We start from the raw sequence: 21,966 nt of genomic DNA on the forward strand, positions 1-21,966 counted from the left end.
TATATATATATATATATATATATATATATATATATATATATATATATATATATATATATATATATATAGCTTATAATTGTTATTTTCATGCTAAACAACCTCCTATAAAGACGAGACATAAATATTTGTAGCATTTAATTTTTCTTTTTAAATACTTTATCAAATCAAATATTCTCTGTTGGCCTGCATGGAGCCTTCCCTTGACAATTGCGGTTGATGGTGTTCTGAGAATATGCAAAAATATATGGCACACACAGACACACACACGTGCGCACATATACTTTGTAGTGTGAAGGAGTAGTGTATTTATCTATTTATTTATCGATGAATAATAATTTACTTGAAACAGCTTCTTACGTCTCTAATTTTGGATTTGGTTTTCCAGTCCAATATTATTTGTCTTTGAAGTGAGAAACTTTCGGCTCCTCAGAGAACAGAACTAATTTATTCAGAAGGAAACAAAAACAACACTGCACCCACCCCACACACACACACACATTCACATACACACACATTCACATACACACACACACACTTACACACACACATTCACATACACACACATTCACATACACACACACACACTTACACACACACATTCACATACACACACACACACACATATTTACACATGCACACACACACATTCACATACACACACACACATTCACATACACACACACACACATACACACATTCACATACACATACACACACACATTCACATACACACACACACATACACACATTCACACACGTATGCACATACATACCACCACCACTACCTCTTCCAACACCATCATGCTACCATCACCACCACCACTACGACCACCATCACTGCCACCACCACCATCACTGCCATCACCACCATCACTGTCACCACCACTACCGCCAGCACTTCTAACACCACTACCACTGCCATCACTACTAACACTATCACCATCACTACCACCAACATCTCAACCATTACCACCACTACAACCACCATCACTGCCCCCACCACTACCACCAGCACCTCTAACACTACTACCACTATCACCATCGCTACCACCACCATCTCAACCATTACCACCATCTCAACCATTACCACCACTACAACCACCATCACTGCCCCCACCACTACCACCAGCATCTCTAACACTACTACTACTATCACCATCGCTACCACCACCATCTCAACCATTACCACCATCTCAACCATTACCACCAACAACCACCATCACTGCCCCCACACTACCACCAGCACCTCTAACACTACTACCACTATCACCATCGCTACCACCACCATCTCAACCATTACCACCATCTCAACCATTACCACCACTACAACCACCATCACTGCCCCCACCACTACCACCAGCACCTCTAACACTACTACCACTATCACCATCGCTACCACCACCATCTCAACCATTACCACCATCTCAACCATTACCACCACTACAACCACCATCACTGCCCCCACCACTACCACCAGCACCTCTAACACTACTACCACTATCACCATCGCTACCACCACCATCTCAACCATTACCACCATCTCAACCATTACCACCATCTCAACCATTACCACCACTACAACCACCATCACTGCCCCCACCACTACCACCAGCACCTCTAACACTACTACCACTATCACCATCGCTACCACCACCATCTCAACCATTACCACCACCACTACCACCATCATCCCATGACAAATATCTTTTGGTATTTTGGGGGTTTATTTTAATTTGTTTTATTTTACACTTATTTTTGCCTCCCTTCTTTCTGTTCTGTTCCCATTTCTGTAAGATTGGAAGCAAAACCAAAAAAAAAAAGGGTGGGGTGGAGAAAAAAAGGACCAAACAAAAGTGTTTCCTTACTTTTACTTTTACTTCCACCTTGCCTCCCTCTGCGGAAAGATCTTCTTCACCAAAATAGAAGCATTATTTCTGGACAATAATAATAACAACAATAACAATAATAACCTATCATCGTTAATTACTCCCATTCACCCCCACCTACTTCACCACCACCACCAACAACAACCCCCAAATGTTTTCTTTCTCTGATATCCTTTGTCTTTGTTACTTAAAGAGAATGGAGCGTGTGTGTGTGTGTGTGTGCGGAGGGAGGGGGTGGGGCGGAGCAGTATCCTTTATCTCTGATATTAACGATATTATCCGAAATTGTTTGGCGCCACAAGACAAGGAAAACAATGATTATTTCTTTAAAATTTATTGTGTATCGGCGGCGGCGGCGTAAGATTTAGCGGATCAGCTTCTTGTGTTCCTAACTCCTGCTTCACCGAGATAGACGTAGACAACAGTTATGCCTGACTGTAAAACATGACATAATTATCACAAAATGAACCAATTTTACCAGTTTCCTGAAACTTGCGGACCCTCCAGCGTTATTAAATTGTCTCATAATAAGTAAATGTCCAGTTTTATAGCGCTACCACCATTACCAGTACACCCACTACCATCTCTCGTTTCTCCATTAGTCTGTTATAAACCTACATCTTATAGTTTTATTATAGTTTCTCTCAAAAACATTAGTCATTATATTTAATATAGGTGTAGGAGTGGCTGTGTGGTAAGTAGCTTGCTCACGAGCCACATGGTTCCGGGTTCAGTCCCACTGCATGGCACCTTGGGTGAGTGTCTTCTACTATAGCCTCGGGCCGACCAAAGCCTTGTGAGTGGATTTGGTAGATGGAAACTGAAAGAAGCCTGTCATATATATATATATATATATATATATTTGTATATATGGCGTGGCTGTGTGGTAAGTAGCTTGCTCCCGAACCACATGGTTCCGGGTTCAGTCCCACTGCATAGCACCTTGGGTGAGTGTCTTCTACTATAGCCTCGGGCCGACCAAAGCCTTGTGAGTGGATTTAGTAGACGGAAACTGAAAGAAGCCCGTCGTATATATATATATAGGCGCAGTAGTGGCTGTGTGGTAAGTAGCTTGCTTACCAACCACATGGTTCCGGGTTCAGTCCCACTGCATGGCACCTTGGGTGAGTGTCTTCTACTATAGCCTCAGGCCGACCAAAGCCTTGTGAGTGGATTTAGTAGACGGAAACTGAAAGAAGCCTGTCGTATATATATAGGCGCAGTAGTGGCTGTGTGGTAAGTAGCTTGCTTACCAACCACATGGTTCTGGGTTCAATCCCACTGCGTGGCACCTTGGGCAAGTGTCTCCTACTATAACCTCAAGCCGACCAAAGCCTTGTGAGTGGATTTGGTAGACGGAAACTGATATATATATATATGTATGTGTGTGTGTGTATATGTTTGTGTGTCTGTTTGTCCAACCGATGGTGGTGTGTTTACGTACCCGTAACTTAGCGGTTCAGCAAAGGAGACCGATAGAATAAGTACTAGGCATCCAAAAGATTAAGTCCTGGGATCGATTTGCTCGACTAAAGGCGGTGCTCCAGCATGGCCACAGTCAAATGACTGAAACAAGTAAAAGAGTATTAGTGTGTGTGTATGCTGTTCATCTTTTATCATCATCAGGCGACTTATCCCTGGATATCTACCTTGTACCTATCCAGATTAGAGCTCAAAACATTTATCTCTAAACTGAAGATTTAGAAGTGGGTGTCTATACAACCTGGGTCTGTGACGTGTGGGTGTATGCAGTAATGCCTCAATGAAAATCCGCAAAGTAGAAACAGTTCTGTATATTTCTTTTAATTATTTTTGTAATTTGTATATATTTATTTTCTTATAAATGCAAAAACAACACCACGGACGAATTGACATAATAAACATGGCAAGGGATTACTATATATATATATGGTTGGCATCCTTTCTGTCTCGGCAGACAATGGAGTTGCGCACAAAGTAGTCTAGTCCGGCTTTTATATTTCATGTCCTGATACATTTCCTGCTGTGGCTGTGTAGTCCTATCCTGGACAAACACTCCCTCTGGCAGGTACCGCAAATGTAGCGAAGACTGTTCCTGGCTGGTTGTAGTGCCATAGTCTCTTGTTGACGTCTCTTCCTTTCTTTCCATTTCTCCTCTCTCTGTCACTCCTTTGTATTCCCTCTTTTATGGTACGTCGCCATTCTCCACGGTTGCCGGCAACTGCCTCCCAACCGCTAATATTGATGTTGCAGGCCTTCATGTCCCTTTTGCAAACATCCTTGTAACGTAAGATCGGTCTACCCACAGACCTAGTACCCCTAGCAAGCTCTCCGTAGAGTATGTCCTTGGGGATTCTGCCATCTTTCATACCATCATATATATATATATATAATATTATATATATATATATATATAATAATACATATATATATATATATAGAGAGAGGAGAGAGGTTATGAGAGGTAATGGTATCATTGAGACCCAAAGGTGTCAGGTAATGCTGAATAAGTGCTATAGATGGACCATAGTTAAGTTCTTGGCTTGGTGATTATGCGAATTAGGGGTTCAACATTGGTCATTGGTCACTTTAAATAAAACCTTTGATTCGATAACACTGTGTATAAACTCTATACTTGGAATGACCAATTTTAAATACTATTGGATTTTACTCATAAGGTATTGGAATCTTATATGTATACCATTCTGCCTGAAAAAAAAATGGATCTACAAATACAATATCCCTACATATCTCATCTATTTTCCTCTACCTCACTCTATTTTGTATCTTATCTGAATTAACTGTTACTTAACCATCCTCTCACACCGTCTCTGATGATGGGATATCATAAATATCCTGGAAACAGCATATTCTAAAATCTACACAGCCTTGATTTTTTATCTCATTACGAAAAAATTTATATATATACTAGCAGTATCGCCCGGCGTTGCTCGGGTTTGTAAGGGAAATAACTATATAACCATTTTTAGAGAGTTATAGCCAAAAAATAGCAAAAAAATGCACTAAAAATTGAAAAAAAATTATGGTAAATTTTTTTTAGTATCGTTGACTCATCGTAGACATTTTTAGAGAGTTACTTCCCTTAGCGAAAAAATGCATCAAAATGGAAAAAAATGATGGTAAATTATTTTTAAAATCGTAGACTCATCGTAGACGCACGCTAATACCCAGAAGGGCTCGATATGAGAATCACGACTATAAGATACCTGGTTTTGGTTAAACTGCACCGCAAAATGTGGGAGTAGTTAGGAATCTAAATCGTAGGAGACAGACACACAACTTGACTTTTATATATAAAGATATAACTGGAGAATCTTTGAAGCATATATATAAAATTGGTATCTGATAACACCTAAGCCTATGGAGTGTGTTGTGAAGGTGCTTAGCTTAGTAGTATGTGTCTTTGACTCATGGTCATATGGTTATGTCTTCAATTCTTGGTGGTGCATTATGTCCTTGAGCAAGACATTTTATGTCATATTCGTCCAGTCCATCCATCATCATCATCGTTTAACATCCACTTTCCATGCTAGCATGGGTTAGACGGTTCGACTGGGGTCTGGGAAGCCAGGAGGCTGCACCAGGCCCAGTCTGGTCTGGCAATGTTTCTACAGCTGGATGCCCTTCCTAACGCCAACCACTCCGTGGGTGTAGTGGGTGCTTTTTACTTGCCAGGCGAGGCTGACAACGGCTACGATCAGATGGTGCCACCAGCACGGAGGCCATTCTGGGTGGCGCTGGCAACGGCCACATTCGGATGGTTCTTTTACATGCCACCTGCACTGGTATCACAACTACAATTTCCATTGATTTTTGAGCGATTTTGATTTCGATCAAAATTCAAGTGGGCTATTCTGTTAAGTCAGTTGTCACATACAGTGTGTCATGCTGAATCTCCCAGAGAACTACATTAAAGTTGCACATATTTGTGGAGTGATCAACCACTTGCTCGTTAACCTTTAGCACACTTTCGGTGCATCATGTCACTGTATGAGTTTTCTCCCCTGTAGTAACAGGGCAGTGGCAGGGGAAACAATTCTAGAAAAAATGCAGTGTGCTAAAGATTAATTTCACAAATAAGCTATTCTGTTGATTGGTTCAACTGGGACACTTGTCGTCGTAACCAATGGAATTTCCAGCTTGTGGAATGTGTATATATATATATATATATATATATATATGCCTGGGATTTGGGAAGTGCATATATACAACTAAGATTTGCAGATTTGCTCACTGTTCTTCCTCCAACAATTCTCCAAACTGCAAATGAGACCCTCAATGAAGTATCACTCCTCACAAATGAGATACTGCTGCTACTACTACTGCTGCACTACACATGCAGTGTCCTAGACAGCATCTAAGAAAAGATCACTTGACTAATTACTATGAAACTATTTACAAACATGTTCCAGTCTCTATGGTCCACTGACATATTTGTGTCCTCCTTCTACCTTCTTCATCTCTACTACAATGGTCACTGCTCTTCCCCTCCACTCTCACACTTATGACTCTTCTCTCTCTCTCTTTTCCCTCATTTTATGTTAACCCCTTCTCCTTGCCTCTCTACCTCCTGCTCTGATCCCGCAACTAGGTCCTTCTTCTCCAGAATGTCACTCACCTGGAATCCCCCCCCTCCTCATGTCTTTCCTGAGTTCTTGTTGATAGCGTCAGCTTCAGAGTTGGTGGAGTGTGAAACAGCTATGGGTGCTGTCGCTTCCACCAGACATAATTGATAAATCACACATATTACACAGATACACTCATGCACGCACGCACGCACACACACACATGCACACACACACACACACCTATTTCTTTATTACCCACAAGGGGCTAAACACAGAGGGGACAAACAAGGATAGGTGTAGGTATTAAGTCGATTACATCGACCTCAGTGCATAACTGGTACTTAATTTATCGACCCCGAAAGGATGAAAGGCAAAGTCGACCTCAGCGGAATTTGAACTCACCACGTAATGGCAGATGAAATACCGCTAAGCATTGCTAACGGCATGCTAACATTTCTGCCAGCTCACCGCCTTAAACACACATACCTATCATGGACAGCACCTCACACTAAGCCATTGAGAGAGACCCTCTATATGGTCATTTAGCCTCCTAGAAAGGGCAACTGAGTTGTCTTTCAAACCCCTCTACTGTCTTAAAAAAAGGAAGGTGGCTTACCACCACCGCCATTGTCCTCTGTCAGAAAAGGTATCTATGGGAGAAGGGTCCTGATGACAACAGGAGGGGTGGGGGCGAGTCAAGAGCTGTCCACAAAGAAAACATACGAGTGGCTGTGGTAAGTAGCTTACTTAAGAACTACATAGTTCCGGGTTCAGTCCCACTGCATGGCACCATGGACAAGTGTCTTTTACTATAAGCCTTGTGGGTGGATTTGGTAGACAGGAACTGAAAGAAGCCCATCGTATATATATATATATATGTATGTGTGTGTATATATTCGTGCGTTTGTGTTTGTCCCCTCAACATCGCTTGACAACCAATGCTGATGTGTTTACGTCCCTGTAACTAGCGGTTCAGCAAAAGAGACCGATAGAATAAGTACTAGGCTTACAATGAATAAGTCCCGGGGTCAATGTGCTCGACTAAAGGCAGTGCTCCAGCATGGCCACAGTCAAATGACTGAAACAAGTGAAAGAGTAATAAGAATAAATATGGAGGTGTGTGTGTGTGAGTTTTTGATGACATTACTCTGTATATGCCTCAGTATGTATGTTGTTCCTTCTCGAGCCATGTCTGGCTCATAAGGGCCAGTTTCTTGGCGTATAGGTTCCCCACCTGGACAGGACGCCGGTCCATCGCAGGTGAGCTGCAAGATGCAGGAGGAAAGAGTGAGAGAAAGTTGTGGCGAAAGAGTCAGCAGAAGTTTCGCCATTACCTTCTGCAGGAGCCGCGTGGAGCTTAGGTGTTTCACTCATAAACACACACATCGTCCGGTCTGAGATTCGAACCTGCGATCCTTCGACCGCGAGTCCGCTGCTCTAACCACTAGGCCATGTGCCTCCACCTCAGTATGTATGTAACACTACTGTCTCTGTGTTGTAACTCTACTGATGTATGTGTTTGTAATACTGTGTATATGTGCAGTATCGATACCATATGAGGAGTGTAGTGAGTAACACAACGTATGTGCCTGTGATGTGTTGTTAGATCTGTATGTGTGTATGTGTCTATAGTCAGGTGTAGTGGAGGCGCAATGGCCCAGTGGTTAGGGCAGCGGACTCGTGGTCATAGGATCGCGGTTTCGATTCCCAGACCGGGCGTTGTGAGTGTTTATTGAGCGAAAACACCTAAAGCTCCACGAGGCTACGGCAGGGGATGGTGGTGATCCCTGCTGTACTCTTTCACCACAACTTTCTCACACTCTTACTTCCTGTTTCTGTTGTACCTGTATTTCAAAGGGCCGGCCTTGTCACTCTCTGTGTCACGCTGAATATCCCCGAGAATTACGTTAAGGGTACGCGTGTCTGTGGAGTGCTCAGCCACTTACACGTTAATTTCACGAGCAGGCTGTTCCGTTGATCGGTTCAACCGGAACCCTCGTCGTCGTAACCGACGGAGTGCTTCCGTAGTCAGGTGTATATATCTACTGTCAGTCGATGTTTTGTTAGGTGTTACTGTTTGATACGATATTGGTGGCTCCTCGTCGTGTATGGAGTAACGTTGTTCCAGTATATATGAAGAACAATTGAGATGTCAACCTCATCCAGCCGTCAGTAAAGTCACTCTCACTCAGAACCTTGTTCCACAAAAGCATTTATTAAATCTTAAATTCTGCCTCCTTGCTCTGTGTTAAACAGGGGAGGTAACTCAAATATTACACTAAGTTGTTTCCCTTGCCAACCCACTATATTTCCTAATTTATATATTTTGCTATCAGAGATGAATTTTCTGTAATATCGCCATCGTCGCCACCATTATTACTCCGTGTCCCTGAGTTGTGTGCAATCCACCCACACCCATTTTTTTTTAAAGACTTATTCATTGTTCACTGTTCATGCAGTTTTGGTTACTTTTTTTCTGATGAGTTGCAGTGCATCTGGGCACTGCATAAATAAGGTCGTTATTATTTTTAAAAAGAAATGGTGGATGTAATTTATATACATACCAAAGCCTTGTGAGTGGATTTGGTAGACGGAAACTGAAAGAAGCCCGTCGTATATATGTATATATATATATATATATGTGTGTGTGTATGTTTGTGTGTCCGTGTTTGTCTCCCTAGCATTGCTTGATAACCGATGCTGGTGTGTTTACGTCCCCGTCACTTAGCGGTTCGGCAAAGAGACTGATAGAATAAGTACTGGGCTTACAAAGAATAAGTCCCGGGGTCGATTTGCTCGACTAAAGGCGGTGCTCCAGCATGGCCGCAGTCAAATGACTGAAACAAGTAAAAGAGTAAAGAGTATATATATGTGTGTGTATGTGTATATATGTATATATATATATATCATCATCATCATCATTTAGCGCCCGCTTTCCATGCTAGCATGGGTTGGACGGTTCAACTGGGGTCTGTGAAGCCTGAAGGCTGCATCAGGCCCAGTCTGATCTGGCAATGTTTCTACGGCTGGATGCCCTTCCTAACGCCAACCACTCTGTGAGTGTAGTGGGTGCTTTTTACGTGCCACCCGCACAGGTGAAAGACGGAGCTGGCAAATGGCCATGGACGGATGGTGCTTTTTACGTGCCACCGGCACGGGGGCCAGGCGAGGCTGGCAATGGCCACGAACGAATGGTGCTTTTTACGTGCCACCGGCACGGAAGCCAGTCGGGGCAGCGCTGGCAACGGCCATGATCGGATGGTTCGCTTACTCGTCACCGGCACTGGTATCACAGCTGCAATTTCCATTGATGTTGATCGACTTCGATTTTGGTTCTGCTTTCTGATATCTGATTTGATTTGGTTTGATTTTGATTTTGATTTTCACTTGCCTCAACGGGTCTTCTCAAGTGGAGTTTTTTGTGTCCCAAGAAGGAAAGGTATGTATAAGTTGACTGGCTACATACCAGGTAGAGGCCACAGGTTATGGTCTCACTAGTCTTGCCGGATCTTCTCACGCACAGCATACTTCCATAAGTCTCGGTCTCTAGTCATTTCCTTAGTGAGACCTAAAGTTCGAAGGTCGTGCTTCACCACCTCGTCCCAGGTTTTCCTGGGTCCACCTTTTCCACAGGTTCCCTCAACTGCTAGGGTGTGGCACTTTTGCACACAACTATCTTCAGCCATTCTCGTCACATGACCATACCAGTGCAAACGTCTCTCTTGCACACCACAACTGATGCTTCTTAGGTCCAACTTTTCTCTCAAGGTACTTACACTCTTTTGATATATATATATATATATCATCATCATCATCATTTAGCGTCCGCTTTCCATGCTAGCATGGGTTGGACGGTTCAACTGGGGTCTGTGAAGCCAGAAGGCTGCATCAGGCCCAGTCTGATCTGGCAGTGTTTCTACGGCTGGATGCCCTTCCTAACGCCAGCCACTCCGTGAGTGTAGTGGGTGCTTTTTACGTGCCACCCGTACAGACGGAGCTGGCAAACGGCCACGGACAGATGGTGCTTTTTACGTGCCACCGGCACTTGAGCAAGACACTTTATTTTACGTTGCTCCAGTTCACTCAGCTGTAGAAATGAGTTGCGATGTCACAGGTGCCAAGCTGTATCAGCCGTTGCCTTTCCCTTGGATAACATCAGTGGCATGGAGAGGGGAGGCTGGTATGCATGGGCGACTGCTGGTCTTCTATAAACAATCTTGCCCGGACTTGTACCTGGGAGGGTAACTTTCTAGGTGCAATCCCACGGTCAGCCATGACCAAAGGGGGTCTCAGAATATCACTGGATATATACATAGCATCAGGAAAGACTAAAACCAGAAACCTTTCAATTTCATACTAATGTTAGAGGTAAAAGTTTCCTCCTTCAAATTCAATTTGACAGTCCATCCATGCACATCAATGACTACGATATTTGTTGACGGAGATCTACAGACATAAATCAAAATGTGACACAGATGTAAATTTATGTTGATCAGGACAAGTGAGCCCAGCCCACTTATGCATGCCTTTCCTCCCTTGGACACAAAGACCTGTTGAGGCAAGCGAAGTCAATATTGAACCTCATCCGACGACAGGCACCCATGCCAACCCCCTTGCTTGCGAAGACATGTTGGGGCAAGTGAAATCAAAATCGAAATTGAACCAATCCTATGACTGGCACCCGGCAGATGCCAGGACCCCTGGACTGGTGGTACGTAAAAAGCACTATCCGAATCGTGGCCGATGCCAGCGCCGCCTCAACTGGCTTCCGTGCCGGTGGCACATAAATTGCACCAATCCGACCGTGGCCGTTGCCAGCCTCGCCTGGCACCTGTGCAGGTGGCACGTAAAAAGCACCCACTACACTCACGGAGATAAGACTGGAGCCTGGTGCAGCCTTCTGGCTTCCCAGATCCCCGGTCGAACCGTCCAACCCATGCTAGCATGGAGAACGGACGTTAAACGATGATGATGATGATCTTAAAAAGTTGAGGTGAAAAGTCCCATAGAATATAATCTTCTAAGAAAACAACTCGTCTCAGACATTTAATTATTGGTGACATTTAATTGGCAGTGCCATTATATATTCTGAGTTTTTCAACAGATAGTAGAAGAAACCAATCCTAAAAGTGTTTGTCTTTTATTTTCAGGGTGGCAAAGAGCATGGCGTACCAATTCTGATATCTGAGATACATCCTGGGCAACCTGCTGAGCGATGCGAAGGTTTGTACGTTGGTGACGCCATCTTGTCTGTAAATGGAGATGATTTAAGAAATGTGAAGCATTCCGATGCCGTTCAGATTTTGTCTCAACAGGTAAGAACCATAGAAATTGTGCAAAGTTCTTTCAACCCTATAATCAAATATATACACAATCTAAAACTATTTCAATAGAACAACTAACTATATATTTATATCAGTGTGTGTGTATGTCTGTTTCTCTCTTTTTCAGTATGTATATATATATATATGTGTGTACATATATGTATGTATATATATGTGTGTGTACATATATGTATGTATGTATATATATGTATATCTATATATATATATATATATATGTATATATATATATCCGCTCAGTCGAAGTCGACTCTCGGTCACTCGTTGGATCAGTGTCCTCCAGTCAGTTCTATCCTGGGCCACTTCTTTCAGATTGGCTATGTCCATTCCAGTATCACTCTTGATGGTGTCAAGCCAGCGGGTTCTTGGTCGGCCTCTTCCTCTCTTGCCACTGACCATTCCGAACATGATGTCCTTCTCCGGGGATTTTCTCCGCATAATATGACCGAAATATATATATATACATGTGTGTGTGTGTGTATTGTATCTTTTACTTGTTTCAGTCATTGGACTGTGACCATGAAGAGTTTTTTAATTGGAAAAAATCCACACCAGTACTTGTGTTCTCTTGAAGCCTGGTACTTATTTTATTGGTTTCCTAATGAGCTGCTGTGTTATGGGTACATAAACAAACAAACACCGGTTATCAATCAGTGGGCAGTGATGACAAAGGCACATACACACACTCACACACACATACACACATTTATATATACATACTAGACTACCCTTGACCCATTGGTTCACCAGTAGTTCAAGGTACCCAAAAAAACCATGTATTTCAGGAACCTGTGGCCCAATTTATCTGAAATTGGTTTTATTTCATTTGTATTCACATTTCAAGGGTACCATACTTTCAGAGTATTTTCCCATTATATATCAGTTTGGCTATTTATAAAGGCGTTCACAATAAAGGGCAATAACTCCAGGTATCACTACTTAAATTTGTGGAAACAAACCCCAAAAAAACATGTATCTCAGAAATCCGTTGTCCAATTTACACGGAACTTGTTTTATTCTGTTTGTCTTCACATTTCAGCAGTACCTTGCTTTGAGAGTATTCTCCCATTTTGCACCAGTTTGGATCTATTAAATTACAGACAAGTACGCACACAAGCAAGCAATCACAGAGTTTTAGTTTTTATATATATATATTATATATATATATATATATATATATATATATATGTATCATCATCATCGTCATTTAGCATCCATTGTCCCTGCTGTCATGGGTTGGATGGTTTGACCAGGGCTAGCAAGCTGGAAGGCTGCACCAGACCCCAGTCTGATTTGGCATGGATTCTATGGCTGGATGCCCTTCCTAACGCTAACCGCTCCAAAAATGTAATGGATGCTTTTATGGGCCACCAGCATGGGTGCCATTTGTGTGACACCAGTATCTGCCATGATTGATTTTAATTGGCTTGATGGCACTTCTTCTCAAGCACAACATAATGCCAAATGTCTCAGTCATTGCCTCCATGAGGCCCAACACTCAAAAGGTACTTTTTACGTGCCACCAGAACAGGTGCCAGTTATGTGGCACCAGCATCAGCCACGACTACAATTTCACTTGGTTTGAGAGTCTTCTCAAGCACAGAATATTGCCAAAGGTCTTGGTCTCTAGTCATTTTCTCTGTGAATCTCAAAGTTCCAGGATCACCACCTTGTCCCATTTCTTCCTGGTTCTACCTCCACCATAGATGAGCATAGGCTCGAAACATAAAAGACTTTTTTCTATTCCTGAGCGTTATACTAATACATCTGTTTGTTTTGTACACCACCTGTCTTCGTCTTTTGCTTTTTTCGTAAACTCTCCCTATATAATATATATATATATATAAAGGAAATGAAGAAAATGCTGACAAAATAATTTAAGTAATTTAATTAGGTGAAAGTTCTTTTTACCGGTTGCGCATTTGTTATGCTTATCAAAAAGAGAGATAGAGTTCTTTTCTGATAGATTTTTTCCTCTTATCTGACCAAACCGGTAAAAAGAACTTTCACCTAATTAAATTACTTAAATTACTTAAATTATTTTGTCAGCATTTTCTTCATTTCCTTTTTTATATATCACAACTCGTGTTCCACATCTCCTTTTTTAAATATATATATATATATAGGATGTGGTAGTTATAATCTGCCTGCTGCTAATTTCCAGAACTTTACTGCAGACATTATGTAAATTTGAATATTTGAGTTCAAGCTTTCGTTTTTATGTAATTCTTTGTTTGAAATTATAAATTGCTATTGACATATATTTTCTGCAACTGAATTTTAGCATTTCTAAGATTTAAAACAAAAAAAAACAAAAAAAAACAACAAACATAAACTTAATTTTTTTTTTCTTTTCCATTGCTTTTCTTCGAAATATCAGCAAGGCCAGATTGAACTGGAAGTTGTCTTTGTAGCTCCTGACCAAGATAGTGATGACGAAAATCATGAATATGAAGACGAAAATGGATTTCGGTAAAACTTTTATTCTACATCATGTCACCCATTTATTATTCCCATAAATCCGTTCTCACACCATGCTTCCTTATTTGTCACTGTCTGTGTGTCAACCAGTCATGAGATAACAGTTAAATACAGCATTACATAATGGTCCCATTGTGCCACCATACTATTTTCTATATATCCCTATAGCTCTCTGGTGAATTATAATGCTAGATATTTATTAAGGCGGCGAGCTGGCAGAATCGTTAGCACGCCGGGCGAAATGCATAGCCGTATTTCGTCTGCCGTTACGTTCTTGGTTCAAATTCCGCCGAGGTCGACTTTGCCTTTCATCCTTTCGGGGTCGATAAATTAAGTACCAGTTAAGCACTGGGGTCGATGTAATCGACTTAATCCGTTTGTCTGTCCTTGTTTGTCCTCTCTGTGTTTAGCCCCTTGTGGGTAGTAAAGAAATATATAATGCTAGACATTTGTGGTTCTGTTGTGCCACCATACCAAATCTCTATTACTCTTTCTCTGTTTTTTTTTTTTGTCATTCTTTATTTTTGTTTGTTTTTTTTTTTCTTTTCCATTGCTTTTCTTCGAAATATCAGCAAGGCCAGATTGAACTGGAAGTTGTCTTTGTAGCTCCTGACCAAGATAGTGATGATGAAAATCATGAGTATGAAGACGAAAATGGATTTCGGTAAAACTTTTATTCTACATCATGTCACCCATTTATTATTCCCATAAATCCATTCTCACACCATGCTTCCTTATTTGTCCCTGTCTGTGTATCAACAGTCATGAGATAACAGTTAAATACAGTATTACATAATGGTCCCATTGTGCCACCATACTATTTTCTATATATCCCTATAGCTCTCTGGTGAATTATAATGCTAGACATTTATTAAGGCGGCGAGCTGGCAGAACCGTTAGCACGCCGGGCGAAATGCGTAGCCGTATTTCGTCTGCCGTTACGTTCTTGGTTCAAATTCCGCCGAGGTCGACTTTGCCTTTCATCCTTTCGGGGTTGATAAATTAAGTACCAGTTAAGCACTGGGGTCGATGTAATCGACTTAATCCGTTTGTCTGTCCTTGTTTGTCCTCTCTGTGTTTAGCCCCTTGTGGGTAGTAAAGAAATATATAATGCTAGACATTTGTGGTTCTGTTGTGCCACCATACAAAATCTCTATCGCTCTTTCTCTGTTTTTTTTTTTTATCATTCTTTATTTTTGTTTCGTTTTTTTCTTTCCTGTTATAAAGTGCAGACATGGTTGTGTGGTTAAGAAGTTTGCTTCCCAGCCATCTGGTTTCAGGTTCAGTCCCACCGCATGGCAACTTTATTTGGCAAGTGCCTGCTTCTACAATAGCTGCATCCCAACCAAAGCCTTGCGAGTGGATTTAGTAGATGGGGGTGCTCCAGCATGACCACAGCTGCATGAGTAAAAGAAATTGAAAGAATCCCAGGTGTGGCTATGTCGTCAAAAAAACTTGCTTTGGGTTCAGTCTCACTGCATGAGACCTTGGGCAAGTGTATTCCACTATAGCCTCAGGCTGACTGAAGCTCTGTGAGTGGATTCTTCAAGGCAGTGCCCCAGCATGGCCACAGCATGTCTAGCCCTTACCTCTTTTCCATACTGTAAAACTCATCATACAGCACACACACACATACACATACACTTCTTTGGCTAATACCCTGGGGTCGTACCACAGAATGTGATCCCCAGGCCACTACCACAACAGCTCCCGTCTCTTTACTCTTTTACTCTTTGTTTCGGTCATGTGACTGTGTCCATGCTGGAGCACCGCCTTTGGTCGAGCAAATCGACCCCAGGACTTATTCTTTGTAAGCCTAGTACTTATTCTATCAGTCTCTTTTGCCGAACCGCTAAGTTACGGGGACGTAAACACACCAGCATCGGTTGTCAAGCAATATTGGGGGGACAAACACAGACTCACAAACATATACACACACATACATACATACATATATATACATACATATATATACATATATACAACGGGCTTCTTTCAGTTTCTGTCTACTAAATCCACTCACAAGGCATTGGTTGGCCTGGGGCTATTGTAGAAGACACTTGCCCAAGGTGCCACGCTGTGGGACTGAACTCAGAACCATGTGGTTTGTAAGCAAGCTACTTACCACACAACCACTCCTGCGCTTCTTTATATTAACAGTACATTGTTTAATTAATGATTCGTCTAACAAACCTACCACCTTTAATTTAACTGCTTTTGTTATTGCTGTTGTTGTTTAGCCCCAGGTCTACTCTGATCAAAATACACCTGTGGCCAACAGCCTTCCAGTAGTGACCATCCTATCCTCTTTCTGATTTTTTTTTTTTTGGGGGGGGGGGGGTTGGAGACATATTGTATCTAAAACTACTTTATGTAAATCATTCTTTCATTTTCAAGATGTTAGGATGTTGAGGCAGGATGAGGTGTCTTCTTTTCATATTGTAACTATTGTTGTTGTTGTATGTTTACATATACTGTAGATGTGTTGATTGTAAACCATAAAGGTCACTTCTCTATGAAAACCTCCAACAAATATATACAAAACAAACACTTTCTCACATTCAGGTTTCCCCCTTTACTAGGTTACCATAACAAACATCTTTTCAGCGACTGGATTTTTATGTATTTTCTCACCGTATCAGGTTGCAGCTCTCCTTGAAAAATCAACTCTATCACATTTTATTGAACAAGATTATTGAACCAAGTCTTTCTGAAAAGAATTCCATCTTCTTCATAATATTTTTCTGGTGTAATATTTATTTATTTCTCTCTTCCAATACACGTATTCACTGATGCCAGATAACTGAGAAGACTTTTTCTATGATATTAACAAAAGAGAAAAAAAAAATGTGCCAATCCAATGTCTTTGACTCATCAAGATGTTTACACTCATAGATTATGGTAATCAAAACAACTTTCACTAAAACAGCACCATTAGTTTTGAGTTGAGAATAAAGATTACAAGAATTGAATATTAGTTCCAAAGATATTTTGTTACTGATTCTGTCACCGATTTATATTCACAACTATTAAAGATGGGAAATACTAAATTTCTAAATCTCTCGTAGAGACATGTACAGTGGTGGGGCGATAGAATGGTTGTATACTGTCAATCTAACACGAACGTGACAGTAGGGGGGTACACCACCGCTGTTTAGCCCTAGGAAGCATCGACGCCTCCTGATGGCTTTGACATTTTTTTTTCAGGAAAAATGTGTCAAAGCCATCATGAGGCGTCGATGCTTCCTAGGGCTAAACAGCGGTGGTTGTACCCCCCTACTGTCCATGTTGCGTGTTAGATTGACAGTATACAACCATTCTATTAAAGATGGTATCTCGAAAATTTGATACCAAACATAGAATTTCTGTTAACACTCCAAGAAATGAGAGGGAACGGTTATAAATGTCAGCATAGCTTAAATGTCATCAGGATAAATCTTCCCTCTCATCATCATCAGCATGGATCGCAATTTAAAATCCTCTCTTCAGCTTGGCATAGGTTGGGTGCTTTAACTCTTTAGCATTGACATTATTCTGTCAGAAGTAATGCTTATTTATTCACACTGTTTTGAATCATCATCATCATCGTTTAACGTCCGCTTTCCATGCTAGCATGGGTTGGACGATTTTGACTGAGGGCTGGCGAACCAGATGGTTGCACCAGTCTCCAATCTTGATTTGGCAGAGTTTCTACAGCTGGATGCCCTTCCTAACGCCAACCACTCCGAGAGTGTAGTGGGTGCTAATCATTCATGCGTGTTTTTTTTTTTCTAAACATCTACTTTGCATGTGTTAGCACCAACTTAGTTGTTGTGTTTTCTGCAGATGGCATCTCTGACTTATCATTATCCTTTAATCAATTCTATTTCCCAGCATCAACCAATGTACTGTTGGTTACTCTTTTACTTGTTTCAGTCATTTGACTGCGGCCATGCTGGAGCACCGCCTTTAGTCGATCAAATCGACCCCCCCGGGACTTATTCTTTGTAAGCCCAGTACTTATTCTATCGGTCTCTTTTGCCGAACCGCTAAGTGACGGGGACGTAAACACACCAGCATCGGTTGTCAAGCAATGCTAGGGGGACAAACACATACACACAAACACACACATACATACATATATATATATATATATACATATACACGACAGGTTTCTTTCAGTTTCCGTCTACCAAATCCACTCACAAGGCATTGGTCGGCCCGGGGCTATAGCAGAAGACACTTCCCCAAGATGTCACGCAGTGGGACTGAACCCGCAACCACGTGGTTGGTTAGCAAGCTACTTACCACACAGCCACTCCTGGTTGGCAATTTCTGTACAGTTTCTTCGAGATTCTTTCATCTACAGTCTCTCTAGCAAGTTGGGTGAAGTCTGTGTTACTGAAGAGTTCAGCATTAGACCCAAACATGCCCAGAATCATTGTTAGAAAACCCCCAAACTATCATAATTCATTGACTAACAATATATATATTTCTATACACACACACACACACACACACACACATATATGTACACATAGAACTGTATATATGTACACACACACACACACACACACACACACACACATATGTACACATAGAACTGTATATATGTACACACACACACACACACATATGTACACATAGAACTGTATATATGTACAAACACACACACACACACACATATGTACACACAGAACTGTATATATGTACACACACACACACATATGTACACATAGAACTGTATATATGTACACACACACACACACACACACACACATATATATCAAAATCAAATTCAATGATTGGCATCCGTGCTAGTGGAGTGCTAAGAGCACCATCCGAGGATGATCGTTGCCAGAGCAACAAACTGGCTTCCATGCCATTGGCACGTAAAAAGCACAGTCAAGCGTGGTCATTACCTGCATCGCCTTACTGGCACTCATGCCGGTGGCACATGAAAAAACATTCAAGCGAGGTCGTTGCCAGTGCTGCTGGACTGGCTCCGGTGCAAGTGGCACATAAAAAGCACCATTTGTGTGTAGCATTGCCCAGTACTGCCTGACTAGCCCTCGTGCCGGTGGCACGTAAAAGCACCCACTACACTCTCGGAGTGTTTGGCATTAGGAAGGGCATCCAGCTGTAGAAACTCTGCCAGATCAGATTGGAGCCTGGCGCAGCCATCTGATTCGCCAGACGTCAGTCAAATCGTCCAACCCATGCTAGCATGGAAAGCAGACGTTAAACGATGATGATGATGATATATATATATATATACACACACACACATACCCACATATATGTATACATACAGCTATATACACACACAAGGCGGCGAGCTGGCAGAAACGTTAGCGCGCCGGGCGAAATGCGTAACAGTATTCCGTCTGTCGCTACGTTCTGAGTTCAAATTCCGCCGAGGTCGACTTTGCCTTTCATCCTTTCGGGGTCGATAAATTAAGTACCAGTTATGCACTGGGGTCGATATAATTGACTTAATCCGTTTGTCTATCCTTGTTTGTCCCCTCTATGTTTAGCCCCTTGTGGGTAGTAAAGAAATATATATACACACACACACATCATCATCATACATACATATATTTCTAGCTTTCTAATTAGTGGTTTAATCATCCAATTATGAAATATGTTACCATTTATTAATTTGTTCTGGTTGTTGTCATGGAAACTAACAAATGTATTTTCTTTCTTTCTTTCTTTCTTTCTCTCTTTGCTCAGTTACCGAATCTATGATGACGATGTTGCCAGTGACAGTGATGTGAGTAACGGCCAGGGCGAAAGTCCTTTAGACAATGAACTGAGGGAAAATGGTCCTTTGCTGCCACATAACACCCACACAGTGAAAATTGAGGGTCAGAGTAATTCTCCCACCCCTCCACTGACTACAGACCCCTCTCTTGGCAGCCCTGCCAGGTGACTAAAATATATTTGTTTATTAAAGTAGAGACCACTTGTTTCGATTGCCACGTATTAAGGATGTTTTAATGGATGACGAGAAATCGTGGAGGCGCAATGGCCCAGTGGTTAGGGCAGCGGACTCACGGTCGTAGGATCACGGTTTCGATTCCCAGACCAGTATCTTAATATATTAAATGGCACAATGTTGTCTGTGTGGGTGTATCCTTTATACGGAGGCGCAATGGCCCAGTGGTTAGGGCAGCGGACCGCGGTCGTAGGATCGCGGTTTCGATTCCCAGACCGGCGTTGTGAGTGTTTATTGAGCGAAAACACCTAAAGCTCCACGAGGCTCCGGCAGGGATGGTGGTGATCCCTGCTGTACTCTTTCACCACAACTTTCTCTCACTCTTACTTCTGTTTCTGTTGTACCTGTATTTCAAAGGGCCAGCCTTGTCACTCTCTGTGTCACGCTGAATATCCCCGAAGAACTACGTTAAGGGTACACGTGTCTGTGGAGTGCTCAGCCACTTACACGTTAATTTCACGAGCAGGCTGTTCCGTTGGTCGGATCAACCGGAACCCTCATCGTCGTAACCGACGGAGTGCTTCCAAAAAAAATTAATGGATGTATCTAGTAAAAGTCCATTGTCCCCTTGGCAGTGCTTATCTGTGTGTAGGGGACAGGGGGACAGCTTTTCTTTGTCAAATATCATATTAAGACACAAGGGTCTTCAAGTTTAATCTGTTATTATGAATGCTTTATATGCACATACATACAGACACACACACACACACACACACACACATAAACATACATACATACATATGGTTGCTTCCCAACCGCAAGGTTTGGGGTTCAGTCCCACCTTCAGACCAACCAAAGCCTTATGAGCAGATTTTTATAGATGGAAACGGAAAGAAGTCTGTGTGTGTGTGTGTCCTTCACATTGCAGAGCAGTTGTAAACGAGCATCACTTTCATACAAGCAGGGTTCTTTGTGTCCAAGCAAGGTAATATTGCTCTGTGGCCAGTCATGTGAAAACCAAGCAAGGTTTTCACATGTAGTCATGTGAAAACCTTTCTTGGAAACATGTATGTTAGTTAGTTAGTTAGTTAGTTAATTTGGCTCAAAAGCAAATAGAAGGCATGTAGGGGGACACGGAGTTAAGTACAGGGTGGTGTTCATGTAAAGAGTTCAGGCCACTTGAGGTCAGGGAGGCTTTTGAACAAAGCGGTCGTCGGCAATCTTCACCATCTCATCTGGCAGCTTGTTCCACGGATCCGCAACCCGGACGGAGAAAGCTCCTCTCCTTCGATTGAGATGAAATCGTCGCAGGTAGAGCTTTTCGGAATGACCCCGCAGCCGACGCTCCGGAGCAGGAGTGAAGAAACAGCTCTTTCGAGAGGTTACACTTCCCGCTTATGATGTGTGGGCGAGAATGAGATCACACCGCGGCGGCGTTTTTCAAGAGAATAAAGGTCGAGCGTCCTCAGCCTTTCTTCGTAGGACAAATTTTTGAGACCATGAACCAGCGGGTAGCCAGCCTCTGGACTCTTTCAAGGTGCTGTATGTCTTTGAGGAGATAAGGAGAAGAGGCTTGAATCCCATACTCCAATATGGGTCTCACCAGCGTGACATAGAGTGGCAGGAATATGGCTGCTGTGAGCACTCCGAATGACCGTCGAATCAAAAACAGAATTCCGCGCGCTTTGTTGGCAGCATGGACACACTGGGCCGAAGGCGAAAAGGAGGAATCCACCAAGAACCAGGTCCTTTACCTGATCGGTCCTCTC

At 42.2% G+C, this 21,966-nt stretch overlaps 1 protein-coding gene across 1 annotated transcript in view; it reads left to right on the top strand.

Moving 5' to 3' along the window:
* Positions 1 to 21,966, top strand: part of LOC115224086 (Golgi-associated PDZ and coiled-coil motif-containing protein-like) — a 402,254-nt gene that overhangs the window by 376,049 nt on the left and 4,239 nt on the right. Inside the window, exons 5-7 of the mRNA XM_036513087.1 lie at positions 11,605 to 11,769; positions 14,177 to 14,268; positions 19,993 to 20,187. Of these exons, the coding sequence (XP_036368980.1) occupies positions 11,605 to 11,769; positions 14,177 to 14,268; positions 19,993 to 20,187 (452 nt within the window). The remainder of the gene's footprint in view (positions 1 to 11,604; positions 11,770 to 14,176; positions 14,269 to 19,992; positions 20,188 to 21,966) is intronic.

Source organism: Octopus sinensis, linkage group LG24, assembly GCF_006345805.1.
Source record: "Octopus sinensis linkage group LG24, ASM634580v1, whole genome shotgun sequence".
Classification (NCBI taxonomy): Eukaryota; Metazoa; Mollusca; class Cephalopoda; order Octopoda; family Octopodidae; genus Octopus; species Octopus sinensis.